This window comes from Rhyacophila brunnea, unplaced genomic scaffold (genome assembly GCF_057557595.1).
Source record: "Rhyacophila brunnea isolate RB1 unplaced genomic scaffold, BYU_Rbru_1.0 scaffold_2, whole genome shotgun sequence".
NCBI lineage: Eukaryota > Metazoa > Arthropoda > Insecta > Trichoptera > Rhyacophilidae > Rhyacophila > Rhyacophila brunnea.
Genome location: NW_028232859.1, coordinates 5,285,503 through 5,300,592, shown reverse-complemented (window position 1 = coordinate 5,300,592; position 15,090 = coordinate 5,285,503). Strand labels below are relative to the sequence as shown.

Genomic DNA, 15,090 nt, shown 5'->3' with positions numbered 1-15,090 from the left:
CGCCGTACGCAATGGATTACGAGTGTTCATTAAATCATAGTTTCCATATTATAATCCTCCCCAATCTCATAAATGGCCTACGACCTTCAACACGTCTGCACACGACACGCGTGGAATACTCAAATTGGAGTCATGCCGGCTACCATATACCTAAGAGCGTACTTCAGTGAAACGGCAAATAATTTTCAACAGTAGGTGCGACGAAATTTCTCACTAGTCGCCAATCGGAGACCGATAGTCGAGGTGTGCGCACGTCGATTTGTTTTGTCATGGCGTCGGATGAAAATATTCTTAAATCGTGTAAAGATGACTAAAAAACTTAACGTATGTACTTAAAAAAGAAAACATGTCAATGAATATACTATTGTTATTAGTAATATAACAATACACATAACATTAAACGGACGCATGTTGTATTATTATGACAAATTATATTTCGTTCGGCACGCGTCATTTGCACAATCCGCGCATCGCCTAGTCACGATCTTTTTAGACCGTGCCTCAACAGAAGTATAGCCTTAAGGCAAAACTAGAAACACGAATTATTGAAAGAGGTTAATGAAGAACAGAGGAAAGTAGTTTTAGTTATGACTAGGTTACAAAGTCATCTAAGTGTGGTAGAGGAAATACAATAAGGGATTGCAAGTTTTGGACATCTTAATAGGTATTAATAATAAATAATAATTTATTAATGATAAAAAAATAATGCACCACAGTTTGGGAGTCGGCGCGTCAGGTCTACCCGCGAAACATCGCTACCGAGAAAATACGCCACGTTTCCAGGAATCGGTCGCGCTTATCAGCTGACTGACGTGCACTCGTTTACTGACACACATACATTCATACACAGGTCACACACTATGCATGTCGCTGCATCTTTGGCAACTTAACTTTTCAATAAGGTAATAATATTATTGTCTCTAATACCTATATTGATAACTACCCATCCTATCACAGAACAGATTTCTGAGTTCCCTACATCCCATCGCCAACGACTGTATCCGCGTGAAATACGGATAAAGTTGGACGACATAGGTATTAATTATATAGAATGAAGAATTAGACAGATTCATGATGTACCTACACTATTTTTAGCAAGTTTTAGTCACTCTATAATTATGTAGGTACTAGACCAGGGTTGGCGAACCTTTTTATATAGGTAACTTCCCGGTAGCGTAAATTTCCCACGTATTATTTTTTGGCTCTCTGACGTGCCGAGGAGTTTTTCATGGGGGAAAAATGAAAAAAAAGTTTTTAAGAATTCAATTGAAAAGGTTTAGAAATTACAACTGAGTTCTTGAGATTCTGTCTTTCACCGTGTTAACAAAATTTGTTGACTACGTTTTCATTGATATTCAGTGACGTCCCGTGGGGGTAAGCAGATTGAGCGTCGCTTGGGGGCGGCAGTAACTCGAAGGGCGGCAAATCGAGGAGAATAATTTGGGATATATAGAAATAGCTACATAAAATTAGTACCTAATAATGAAAATATCTTTCCATTACAAATTCAGCTCACTGTTTGGAAACAAAATGTATTAATTAACATATATGGTTTAACAGGACTGTAATTTTCGAGTTCGCGATGTCTAGTTTACTTCCGTTGCTCTTCGACGTCCTTGATGACCAGAAACGACACGTGCACGGATGAAAAAAAAAATAGTGTATACAAATGGGGCGGCATTTTGTCTAGGGACGTCACTGTTGATATTTAATGTCAATGACAGTGTACAGTACAGTCTAGTGAGGTGGTGGCGAACCTATGGCACGCGAGATGATTTTGCATGGCACGCGTTTGAAGGGAAAAACTACATTTAATAATAGTAAATGACAGATCGCATTGTATAAAAAAAAACAGGCAAATCCTCTTCAAGAATAAGCATTACGTTTAATATAAATATATAATTACATAGGTCGGTCCTTAGGCTTTATGCGTCACATATAATATCATTGCACTAACTTCATCAGGCGGCGGGAGATACTGCGCCGCGAACCTCTAACTTTGATCGATTTACAAAAAATGGCTGCATCACATAAGAAACAAAAACGTGGTGGAGCTAGTAGTAGTAATTCTGGCAGTTCAAGTACATAAAGTCTAGTCCAGCCCGAGAATATTCTGTACCTATAGAGATTTCCAACCGGGTTCCTGGAGTAGTCGCAAGTAGGTAATCCAATCCCGGGATTGGCATTTTTTTAATAATAATAAATAATAATTTGAAAATACAATGGTTTTACTTATTTATTTAAGATAAGATAATAAATACAATTCAATTAAAGTTAAAAAAAATAACTATTGTGTTGAAAATAAATACACAATACACATAATAAAATTCAAAAATATTCTGAGATTCTAACAATTGCTGTTCATTCGTGGATGTGTTTGTATTAAATTCAATGAGAAAATTAAAATAATGTATGTTTTAATTATATTTCCATGTGGAAACAAGTGCGTGCCGGCACGTCCGTGGCACTGGTGGTTAAACGCTGTTCGCGTGCCCGCACGTCAGTGAAAGTGTTTACAAAAATGGTTAATTATTTATTATTCGCGAGCATCCGGCGATTCCCATTGTGACATGTGTAGGTATATACATGCCACTAACATAATGATTTTGTACGTAGGTAGGTATATCAATTGATTGTGATTGATAAAAAAGTAAAAGTCAAAGTTATGTTTACTAATCCCGGGATTCGTGGGAATCGAAAATTGTCCGGGATCCCGGGATTGTATTCTCTAGTACCAAGGACTTCGTGATAATTAATTAATAATACGTCATCTTTTTGGTAATATACCAGGTATAAAAAAAAGATTTAAAACAACCTAAATAAGTATTTTGAAACATTTTAGCTTCGCTTTCATGCTTTTGAAGATCATGCCCAATCTCAAAAAACAACGCACGTCATCGATGACAAATGTTTTCTATCCGCATCGGAAGACAAACATGTACGTAGGTAAATAAATGTTCTGAAACACTTTTTATATCACTTTCGAACAGTTTGTATACAATGTCCATTGGTTCTCCATACCGATGTACTTATCTTGGTCTGCCTAGGCATAATATCATTATGATAGAGATTTGGCTTACATATCTGAACATTCTAAACTCGTGGTGAAATTATTTTTTTTATGATTAAAAACCAGTTCTTATAGTCATATTATGCATATTGTAATGAATACAAACTTTATAAAAATATAAGTATTTGTTTTTTACGATATTATTGTTTACATTTTTAGTTACCTACCAGACTTGTATTAATTTTGTATGATCGCCATTAAAATAATAATATTATATAGTATTGCCAACACTAAATGAAATTTTTATATTATTTTTCTACTAAAAATGTAAAATAGCTAGTGTGTGCGACGCAGATGTAACCACATACTCCGCACCATGATTGATCCTTTTTTTCAACGTCACTAAATCAAAGCTGCCAATTTAATATCTTTAACGATAGGTATTTAAAAAAAAAACTTATTTTTACTGCGTGCCATAAATCATTTGACAATGTAAGATAAAATCAGGTTTTTTCCTCCAATATTTTATTTTCGTCCTGTGGTGAATGAATTTTCTTAAGATGTGTAATTTTTTATTACTCTTGTCTTTTCTACATTTTTTTTTCTGAAGATACATTGAATATTGCAACACTGTAAAATCATTGATCATTATTAAATTAATATTACGTCAGAATTTCCATAATATTATTGTATTGAATTCGAATCGATTATTACTGATTCCCAACATTTTTGTATTATGGAACACTTGAGAAATTTTGTAAAATCTCGGTGAACCCTTAGCCGGCTCTCACATCAAAACTCGCCTTGTCGCACAGCCATAAATCAAACCTTCCAAGAACGTCGATCCGGTGTTGCATATGAAGACTGCGCACATCTACCTAGCGACAGTCGCACGTAACCTTCAAAACGTGTAGATATTTGGATGCGGCTGTTTGCGAGCTGGTATACGAATAACCAATTCGGAGGTGTTTGTATACGTCCTGGCGTCTTCGACTTGCAGCCCGAGAAGCATGCAACTTGTCGATTGCCACAGCAGATGTTTTTTTCAAAATGAACAGTCGCATTCAACCAATCTGCGGAACTCCATACTTTATCAACGTGTGTTTTGTGAATGACGATGATTTCACATCGACGTATTACACACGTTGCATGCGGACGAGTTTTGATGTGAGAGCTGGCTTACATGATTGACATAATATATTAACACAGTCAGTGTTCAAAACACGCCTGGCGTGTGGCCATTAGATACATATACCTTCACTGCTGACCAGCTAATTACCACATTTATTTATCATGCTAATTGCTACACGCCAGGCGTGTCTTGAGCACTGACCGAGTTCTGGCAATTAACTGGTCAGCAGTGACTGTGTTAAAGATTTTTGATAGATGTGTTATCCTATAACTTTGCTGAATCAAAGCAATCCTCATTGATGGCACCCAAATGAAGCTTGTCTACAATTACATCTATCTCGGACAACAAATGGCAATTGACGGTGGCATATGTGACGAGTTGCTCGCAGAACCAAAGTGGCATGGAGTACATTTGGCCGCCTGAATAGTATCTTCAAAAATTACCTCCCATTGTACCAATCGTAAAGTGTTCCGATGTGTGCTTGTGCTACCAACGCTCACGTATGCGTGTGATGATACATGTCCTATGTAAATTAAGAGAAATCTAAAAATTGATCAACTCCACGAAATCTAAAATCAATACTTAATTTACTACACACATGATGATACGTCATTGATGGAACCTCATTTCTCTCAGAATTATATTACCTAATGAGAATGTTTTTGACACGAGTTGCTAAGTTGGAATAGATAATGTTTAAAAACATTTTTACATATTATCGTGAGAGGAAACATTAGAAATCACAAATTAATGCAACAATGGGTGAATTAAAATATTGTCTGAAATAATTCGTCAGGTTTCGGCGCCTGTATTGCAACCATAATTTCAATTTATTTATTTTTTAACATATTGTGAACATTACAAATTATAAGTTTAAGACGTTCACAACATGACATTTAGAAACAAAGAAATATAAAACAGTATTACATAAAACAAGAGATAGATCAGTATAGAGATCATGGCCCCCACATCGCGGGCCCCCAGGCTAGGATCTTTGAAGGGCCCCCTACCTATCGCTAAAGATAACGGCAGTGTGACGCTCTACAGTAGCATTTTCCAAATGGTGTACGCGGTAAAATTAATGTGTACCTATATTTAGTGTTTTTTGTATATTTGAATTCATCTATTTGAATTATGGAGTTGTCGAGTATCGATACACAATCAAACATTGTATCGTACAACCACATAACTTTAAATAATACTAACATTGAAGATAAATAGCGCCGCAGGCGACTTTTTAATGTGTGTTTAAATCACTTATCTGGTCGATTCGCCACGCCGGGCCCTTCCTGAGCACGGGCCCCCCAGGCTAGAGCCCCCTTTGTGGGGGCCATGATAGAGATAGATAGGTATGTTATTACACAGTAGAAATGTGTAAATACAAAAAATATAAATTAGATAGGTACAAGGAAGTACACCGGATGAGTTAAGAAGACCCTATTTTAAGAATTTATAAATAATAATATGCATAATATGTAGCCAGTTGTCGCGTGATTTAAAATTTAAACATATAAAATTAGTCTGCTCGATTTGTGATACTTGAGTATTAGGTATGTAGGTATGTTAGATGCTCCTAAGGTAAATAATAATCATTTAGAAATGAGTCTATGTAGTTAATATACCCAGCGGTGTTCCCAAGTAGGGTTCCGCGAGAATTCGCAATGGTTGCAGGAGAAAGTAGGACCCTTGTTTCTATCGACACTTTCTTCATATTGTTTGGCGATTGCCTTTTGTTGTTTATCAATGGCAAATTCGATTGGAGTTTTACCAAAAGATTCTAAATTTACGATTGAATAGGTATAAATGTTTTTCAGTACCAAGTCACATGTTCGCGGCAGAATTTGACAAATTATTTAAATCGCTTACCCCGGTAGGTACCGTTCCATGTAGATCTTTCTTTCGCGAACAAAAAACATGGCCAACAGTAACTTTGTTAAATTTACTACTGCCAATTGATAACAAGTATCTATCATATTATAAATTGGTGTGAAAATGTCTAGTACGTATAAGATTTTTTTGTTGTGTACAAATTTAAATAAGGCATCGACCTTTCCAGCTTCCATAATTTCTGATTTTTGAACAAAAACAATTTCTCCCAGTTACAGGGGCATACTACTGAGGCTTAAGGCTATACTTCAGCTGGGGCACTGTCTAAAACGATCGTGACTACGCGACGCGAAGATTGTGCAAATGATGCGTGCAGAACAAAACCTAATTAGTCATAAAAAGTCAACATGCATCCATTTAATGTTATGTTTTTTGTTCTATTACTAATAATAATAATAATATATTCATTGACATGTTTTCTTTTTTAAGTAAATGGGTAACGTTTTTTAGTTATCTTCACACGATTTAAGAATTAATTCCCCCGTCGCCATCACAAAACAAATTGAAGTGTTCACAGCTCGACTTTCGACTTTCGCGCTCCGATTGTCAGCCAATCCGAAATGTCGTCGCACCTATAGTTGAAAATTATTTGCTGTTTCACTGAAGTACCGTCTTAAAGGGTTTCGTCAAATAAAAAATGTCGGGAATCACTGGGCCAGACATTCCAGTACCTTCCATGATACCAGTCATAAGTCATAACGAGTCAAAGCACTCGTAACTAGGGAATCCAATCCCGAGCCAAAATTCTGATCCCGGGATTTCGGGATTACAATTTGACAATCCCGGGATCCCGGGACTGGTCCCGGGATTGGCATTTTTTTCCATTGTTAATATAAAAATTTTATATTTACAAATAACATTGATAAAATCGGTCAAAAATAAATCTAGTATAATTTATACTATTTAAGACATTTATTGTTTATATTGTATACGTTCAATCTTGGAAATAAATAAGTTTAATGGAGTAAATAATATTGAAATATAAATAATAATGTGAATTTAATATGAGATTGCTGTTTCTGATAGTAAAGACTTAATGAATGGGTTCGCGAGATTTAAAATAGTAAAGCAAATCATGGTGTACCTACTTATGGCCTTTCCGCTTCCTAAATCTAATTAGTCAGCCAAATATGAAACTGCCGTAAAACGTATGAGATCATGGTGGAATTACTTTGTTAATAATTCGAAGCATTGTTTTTTCCAATCTTTCTTATTTTTATTAATTTAAGTGAAAAAATAAAATGAATCGGCACTTACACATGGGTATAAATCAAAATTCATTCAAACTCAGTTAATTTTTAATGTAGTTATTTGTTATTAAAAGTATTTTTTCTGTTATATTTTCGTTTTTATTTTATTTTCCATAAAAATTGATAAAAAAAACAATCCCGAAAGTTTCGGGATTATGTTTTCAATCCCGGGATTCATAGGTATCGAAAATAGCTCGGGATCCCGGGATTGAAATCCCTACTCGTAACATAGTCATTGGATTGCAGTAATTTCAATAAATTGTGTATTAGCAAATTATCGTGTTGTTATTAATGACATTGTTTATTATTAATTAAATTCTGATGATTGGGATCTAAGAAAATATTATTCAAATGGCAAGATTAATTAAGTACCTACTATTTATTTTATTAATCATGTTCTTCTGAAGAGTATGTATGCAGTTTGTACATTAGTATGTAATTTAAGTGGGTAAATAATAAATCAATTATGAATGTTTAAGGTGTGGCACACCTATTATCATCAACAGTCACCACCTGTCGTTGTCGATACACTGATGTTTGAAATTTATTGGTGCTGCGGGCCAATCGAAATGAAATTCTGAAAAACTCCGCTTGCTAAAGAAAGCATTGAATACAACGATGTTGAAAAAAAACTTTTGCGTTGAAACAAAAAATATACCCGTTGTGTCTACTATTTTTCATACAAACTCTGAAAAGAAAAGAAGAAACTCATTGTTTGTTGCATGGAAACATGGTATTTAGGTATATCAATCTAGACATTGCGACACCAGGCACCAACTGATTGAATGTGTGATTAGGCCGTCAAAAAATATCGATATTATTGACTAAACCTTCGTTATGATGACATTGATGACCCTATGTGTGAGAAATGGTCAATGAGAATTGGGATAGCAATGAGTGCCTTTCTCAAAACAAGACGCCTTTTTAGCAATCGAGACCTTAATTTAGAACAGACTTTGTATTGTTCACCGGTGTATTTTCTCAATCATTTTCTATGGTATATGGCCGATGTGAGTATGGACGCTAAATCAGGAGTTGAGGTTTTCGAGCTGAGGCTGTATAGACGCATCCACAAAATTATTTGGGCCAAGTGAGTGACGAATGTTGACGTTCTCAATCGAATTGAAAGGGACTGAGAATTCTGCGTAGTATCAAAACCAAAAAACTATAGGAACTCAGCCACATTATGACTATTGCGCAGTGGCGAAGGATGACTTTTGAAAAGAGATAGGCTGTGGAGATATGAGGGGAAAAAATATACTTGTCAGCAGTGGCGGCCGGTGATAATAAAATTAGGGAGTGCAAATAAAGACATGCATTTTTCTTTTCATGGTATTGAAAAAAAATCTGCAATAGCCTTCGTGGTGGAGGTAGGCGAATGCTAAACGACGCTTACATTCACGAACAGCATTTATTTGTTGTCAAAGTTACAAAGTTCAAGCCTCTGGTATGATAAGTATGATGCAAAAGGCAATAGGTACACACATTTTTCGATTTTTATTGTACCTAATTACACTTCATATGTGCTGACATAGTTACCATGTTTGTCACTCGTAACTTCCATAAATCGTAACTGATGTAAGTATTTTAGACGTGTGTCATTGAGAAAAAGCCGTAAAATCCTCATTTGTCATCCCACATCATTCTCATATGCGCGTTGTATCATTTTTATAAATACTGGGCATGGATCATTAATTTTCCAACGGGATATCACGTGTATTAAAAATTTGCCACTTTTGTACACCTCCACTCCAAAATTTCACTCCAAATGGGACTGATTTGAAAGACATTCAACATCAAAAATAATAGTAAGTATAAGTAGGTATATTGTATGTATTATGTTACTGACTTACTTTTCTGTAGATTTATTTATATTAAAATTATTTAGTGTTTAATTTTGAAATGTAAAATTATAAAATCGTATTTGTATGGTGAGATGGCTGTACCTAACTTAATTATCACAATATAACTCTAATCGATATGTTGATTGATTCAATATTAATATGGCACATCAAACAACAGAGCATTTACCCCTTAACGTCATAACGTATGAAATAATAATATACCTAGTATTTTTAAATACTGCGCGGGAACCTTTTACCTACTTCATACGTACGTACAATAATATTATTATAAACGCGCCAGTCAATGGCGACATCTATCGGTTATACTTGAAGCACTAAGAGGGAGGACATTGCTCAAAGCAAGGTAAAAATTGTACGTTCAGTGAGGTTACATTTCGGCAGCATGCAAAAAAATCGTCTACGGTCGGGCACTCGGGCGGTACAGGTCGTCTTTCGAACATTCAACAAATACTATGAAAAACGTACATTTATGCCAGCGCTCCATTGGCGAGCCAAAAGTCCGACGACAATAAGTCTTCAGATTTTTCTACGTTCTGCTACTGGCCAATAGACGTTCAACGAAACGAGTATATAATTAATTTGACGAGTAAAACAGTCGACTTTGACAGCATAGATAATATACGTATATCTGACAGTTAAATCGTGATGGCGTTAAATGATACCGACGTTTTATGTTTTTTGGGTTATTGGGTGGCAGATAATGTAATAACGAAGCAAAGGGTACACAAATACTGGGTGAAACATTGGATAAGGAAACGAACGACATTATCCCACACAAATTTAATACGAGAATTGCGTTTGCAACCGAGCGATTTCCGCAATTATTTGCGAATGTCGGAGGATGTATACACAGAACTGTATAATTTGGTCTCCCCATTTATTAAAAAAAAAAATACTATGATGAGGGAAGCTATTTCTCCTCATGATAGATTATGTGCAACCCTGCGATTTTTGGCTGCCGGCGGAACATTCACTGACTTGCATTATAGAACTGCGATTGGAAGACAAACTCTGGGCAAGATAATTCCCGAAACTTGCCAAGTCATCATTGACGTTTTGAAAGGAGAATATTTCAAGGTGTGTATTATATTATACGTCATCTAATAAAGTTGGGCAAATTTACAAATATATCATTAACAAGTAGACATTGGTTGGTCTTATAAAGTGAACGTTTAGTGGATTGTTTTACCTATATAAATCATAGACGGCAACATCATAAGAATGGCAGACAAGATGCATTTGAGATAGGTATATATATAGTCACAAATAAGGCCATCGTTGACATGCTAAATATTCAATAGACCATTAGAATGCTGTACCTAGCCAGGACTCTCCATATAGGCTGTAAGCAAGCTGCTTAATTATTCCTGTTGAATGTATTGTAATACTAGTCATATTCTTCGAAAAGCAAGCATGGAATTTGATTTCTAAATGAGGCCACATAATAATATAGGTTTGCTAACATAGCTCAAATACTTACCATTTGTTGTATCGCTTAAGCTAAGGTTTATAGGCATAAAAACAAACAAAAAAACAAATATTTTTACAAGATATTTATTCATACAAAAAACATTAATTTATTATACCGGCTTTTGTACATTTTTGCTTAATATACGATAAACTGGTTGAGTATGAACAGTAGTTGCTGGCATTATTTTGTCACTTTGTCCCATAAAGGCAACTTCATGCATCAGCTTCTCGGCCAGCAATCTTTGTCCCTGTGACATCGATCGTAGTTTCATGGCCATCATTTTGCCAAAAACATCAAATTCATCTTCAGTCTTGCTTAGTTTGTCGGTGATTAATTCTAACACTTTGTTGGCGCTATCATTCGATTTTTTTCGTTTGAACGATGGGGGTTCTGGTGCTCTATTGAGATTCGACCTTGGAGTAGTCGACAACGTGGATGTTGAAGGCGAATATTCTATCTGTAAATAAAATGTTGATTATTTTTTGTTGCAGTTCCCTGATACGCACGAAGAAATGGAGACGATTGCAGAAGAATTTAATAGTAAATGGCAATTTCCAAATTGCCTGGGCGCAGTTGATGGGAAACACATTGCAATCGTGGCACCTGCAGGCGCCGGCTCCCACTTTTATAATTACAAACATTTCCACAGCATTGTTTTGATGGCGATTGCAAATGCTAATTATGAATTTATTTATGTTGATGTTGGAACAAATGGACGTATTTCTGATGGAGGCGTACTGAGAAAATCTGATTTTTTCAAACGTTTAGACGAAGGCAGATTAAAAATACCTGCACCAAAAAAACCTACTGCTAATTCTGATGCACTGCCATTTGTTTATATTGGCGATGAAGCCTTTGCATTACGTAACGATTTCATAAAGCCGTATTCACAAAGGCAATTAAATCACAGTAAAAGAATATATAATTATCGGACATGCAGAGCCAGGCGAATTATAGAAAATGTTTTTGGCATTTTAGCTGCTAGATTCCGCATTTTTCAAGCTCCAATAAACATGAAAATTGAAAATATCAATACAGTTGTATTAAATTGCTGTGTGCTGCACAACTTTCTTCGTCGCAAATCAACACATACTTATACTCCTTCTCATGACCTTGATAGGGAAAATCCTGAGACAGGTTTAATAGAGCTCGGACTGAGGTTACAGGACACCTTAGCGCCTTTGGAAGCAACGACTAATCGGAACTCGACTGCCAATGCTAAGAAAGCGCGAGGAGATTTCGAAAAATATTTTAATACTACCGGGGCTGTCACATGGCAAGAAAGTATGATAAGCAATAGATAAATTAAACCAATGTAACAATTTAGTTAAAATGTTTTACCTCAATACAATCTTCGTTGTTTAACGAGTTGGAGTAACTCTCATCAGGAGACATGTTTTCCAAATCGTCCACCATGCTGGATATTGAGCTCGATTCTGTAAAACAAAATGTAAATTGTTAAAATACAACATAATACTCAAACTTGTTTTTTATTATCTCTCCCCTAAGTACCCATTCCTTCATACGGTTAATATTGATATTGGTATAATTGGTGTAATCCAGTATATCGGGTATTTTCAAAATGTGTTTTCCGCTGTATTCCTCATAACCAAACTGTACCATTAATTTTGATTGATGATTGACGATTTATTGATTGTCTCTGAAGGAACCTAACTCGAGCGATTTTTGATTTTATGATCATTTCTTTTCTTCTTCTTTCGACCATGTCCGATCATAATATGGACCTCCACGGAGTGGAGGTTTGTATTGACAGATTTTGTTTTTACGAGAAATGGATGTCAGCCACTTGCTCAACATATTAGGTCCATACTCTGACTCATACACAAATTCAATGTGTACTTGTCAGACCCAGGATTTGAACCTGGGACCCGACCACGACTCAATAAGCCGCGCTTCCACCGCCATGATCGTACCTATATATTATTATTTCTTACCTACCTCAGCAAAGAATAAATAATTTTATTGTGACTAGAAATGATTCATAGCTGTATGTTTTAATTGCTTAATAGTAGTTAATCTAATGCGATGTCACTTTCAGAGATACGACAATGTCATAGTCTGCACGTGTATAATAAATAGCTTTAAAGCATTCCCTCGTACCTATATATTATTATTATTTATTACCTACCTCGGCAAAGAATAAGAAATTTTATTGTGACTAGAAATGATTCATAGCTGTATGTTTTAATTGCTTAATAGTAGCTAATCTAATGCGATGTCACTTTCAGAGCTAGGTACGACAATTTCATAATCTGCACGTGTATAATAAATAGCTTTAAAGCATTCCTACGTACCTTCCATTTGGTCGTTCAAGAACTCCAAATTTTTATAGTACCACAGTTTGGGTAGATAAACTGCGTCTGTGCCGGCTCCGCTTCGATATGATGTCCTTACTTTATTTCTCTCCTTTCTGTAACCCGACCTCAATGTCTGTATTTTCTTTTTAACATCGTCGACCCTTGCCTGCGGCTCCACCTTGATTAAAATCTCCAAAAGTTCCGCATACGCCAAGGACTTGGCATCACGATTCTTGTATAGTGGGCTGGTCGTCTTCCACAACGATGGGTTGTCCTTAAAACAACTAATAAAATCTTCCAAGAAACTTTTCGAATGCACTCGTAGATCTACCATTGTTGTTATCGATGTGAGATGTCCGAACACTTTGAATGACAGTAAAATAATGATGGCGCTGTCGTCCGTCGGCATAGATATAAATAATGTGACGGTAAAGCGTGGTGAACGTACGAATTTCAGCGGCTCGGCGAGTAAAATATCAAACATGTTTGAAATCCAACGAGCCTGGTCTGCGGATTAAAAAGTCCGCAGACCTGGGGTGCTCCACGCGAAAAAAAAGTCCGAAGACTGTAAATCGTCTGACTTGCGTGCCAATGGAGCGCCGGCATTATACACATCTCCAGCTCAGCGGCTGGTTAAAAATACGCCAGAAATACTTACGTGGATGCACTTAGCGGACGGGCGACAAATTAAAGATATTTTACAATAATTAATTATTACAATAAATGTAGTTATTTGAATACGTACATATTATTACATAATAATTTGGGAGATCAGTGCACATTTGCTCCTATACAAGAGCCGTCCCTGCTTGTCAGATATACTTACGGGCAATAAGAAGATAATCTGATATTACTACTGATGAATATGTACACACCATAGATGTAGGTACACACTAAATCGATGAAATTTCAATAGCTTACTAACGATATAAAACTGAACGATGAGTTTAAATTATGGATTTCCCTAAACATTCATACTCGCAACATACGCTCTCAATATGTCATCTTCGAAAAAACCCGTTGTTATATTGTATCTGTTCCACAACAATTTACAATTTTATCAGTCTAACTAGATATTTTAAAATACTTATATTACATTGCATATTATAACACTGACGAATGACTTCGGTACAATATCAAATAATTTATCCACATTCAGAAAACACAATAATACGCTGAATTTAGATCACACATCAAAATAACGTTCATAAATATCATCAACTGACATAACTGACTGTATAAATTACACTAGTGAACTAACTGATAAATAAGAATCACGAGATACAATTATTTTTTATTTTTAAAAACATTTTTAATTATATCTCATTGAATCCAATAGAAATTATATTTAAATCATCTTATGTATTTATTATTTGCTTAAAGTGACAGACATCGACAATAAACATATTCCTAAAGAGTGTAAGGCCTACAGTACGCGTATTCTGTAGCGCTTATAGATTCGGTTCAAATTTACAGACATGCTCGATGTTATGTGACGTGTGATAAAATGTGGTTTTGATTCTGTCGATCGGAATCCGAAGCTAATTCAATTGAAAATAGATGGTGCTTGTGGCTACTTATTTTTTATTCGAAACTAAACTAAATTAAACGGTATTCTAAATTCTGACGATAGATGACTCTCAATTGTTTTATATGTTGCATACATATTTTTTATTTACCTATTTTAATATAAATTACATACTAGAAGATATATTTTTCTTAGAAGGTAGGCTTTAAATATTCGCCTAGTATGGATCCTTCGTCACTGCTATTACGAGAGGATAAAAATATAGCATTCCAATTTTTTTCATTCAAGGAAAGATCAATGGTATTCATAGCAGACGACGATTATAACTTAATATTAAATTAGCCACAAACTCTAAATGTAAATAGATTATATTATGTAGAAAATAGTATTTATATTGACGCCCACGATGGCCGAGCGGTTTAAGCGTCGACTTATAATGTAGTGGGTCCCAGGTTCGAATCCTTGGTCAAGCAAATACGCATATTGTTTTTCAATTTGTGTTTGGAGTCAGAGTATGGACCTAATGGGTTGAGCAAGAGCCTAACATCCATTTCTCGTAAAAAAATCTGTTAATACAATCTCCACTATGGAGGCCCATATGATTCTCTAACGATCGAACATAGTGAAGT

At 35.4% G+C, this 15,090-nt stretch overlaps 2 protein-coding genes across 2 annotated transcripts in view; one reads left to right on the top strand and one right to left on the bottom strand.

Moving 5' to 3' along the window:
- raw (NDT-like domain-containing protein raw) overlaps positions 1-15,090 on the top strand; it is a 202,239-nt gene that overhangs the window by 10,698 nt on the left and 176,451 nt on the right. The gene's annotated exons all lie outside the window — the stretch shown is intronic.
- Positions 10,690-13,044, bottom strand: LOC147071727 (uncharacterized). Its single transcript, XM_085947459.1, has 3 exons — positions 12,931-13,044; positions 11,957-12,051; positions 10,690-11,072 (listed from the first exon to the last, which is right to left on the bottom strand). The coding sequence occupies exons 1-3, from the start codon at positions 12,935-12,937 to the stop codon at positions 10,725-10,727; spliced, it is 450 nt and encodes a 149-aa protein (XP_085803585.1). The 5' UTR covers positions 12,938-13,044; the 3' UTR covers positions 10,690-10,724.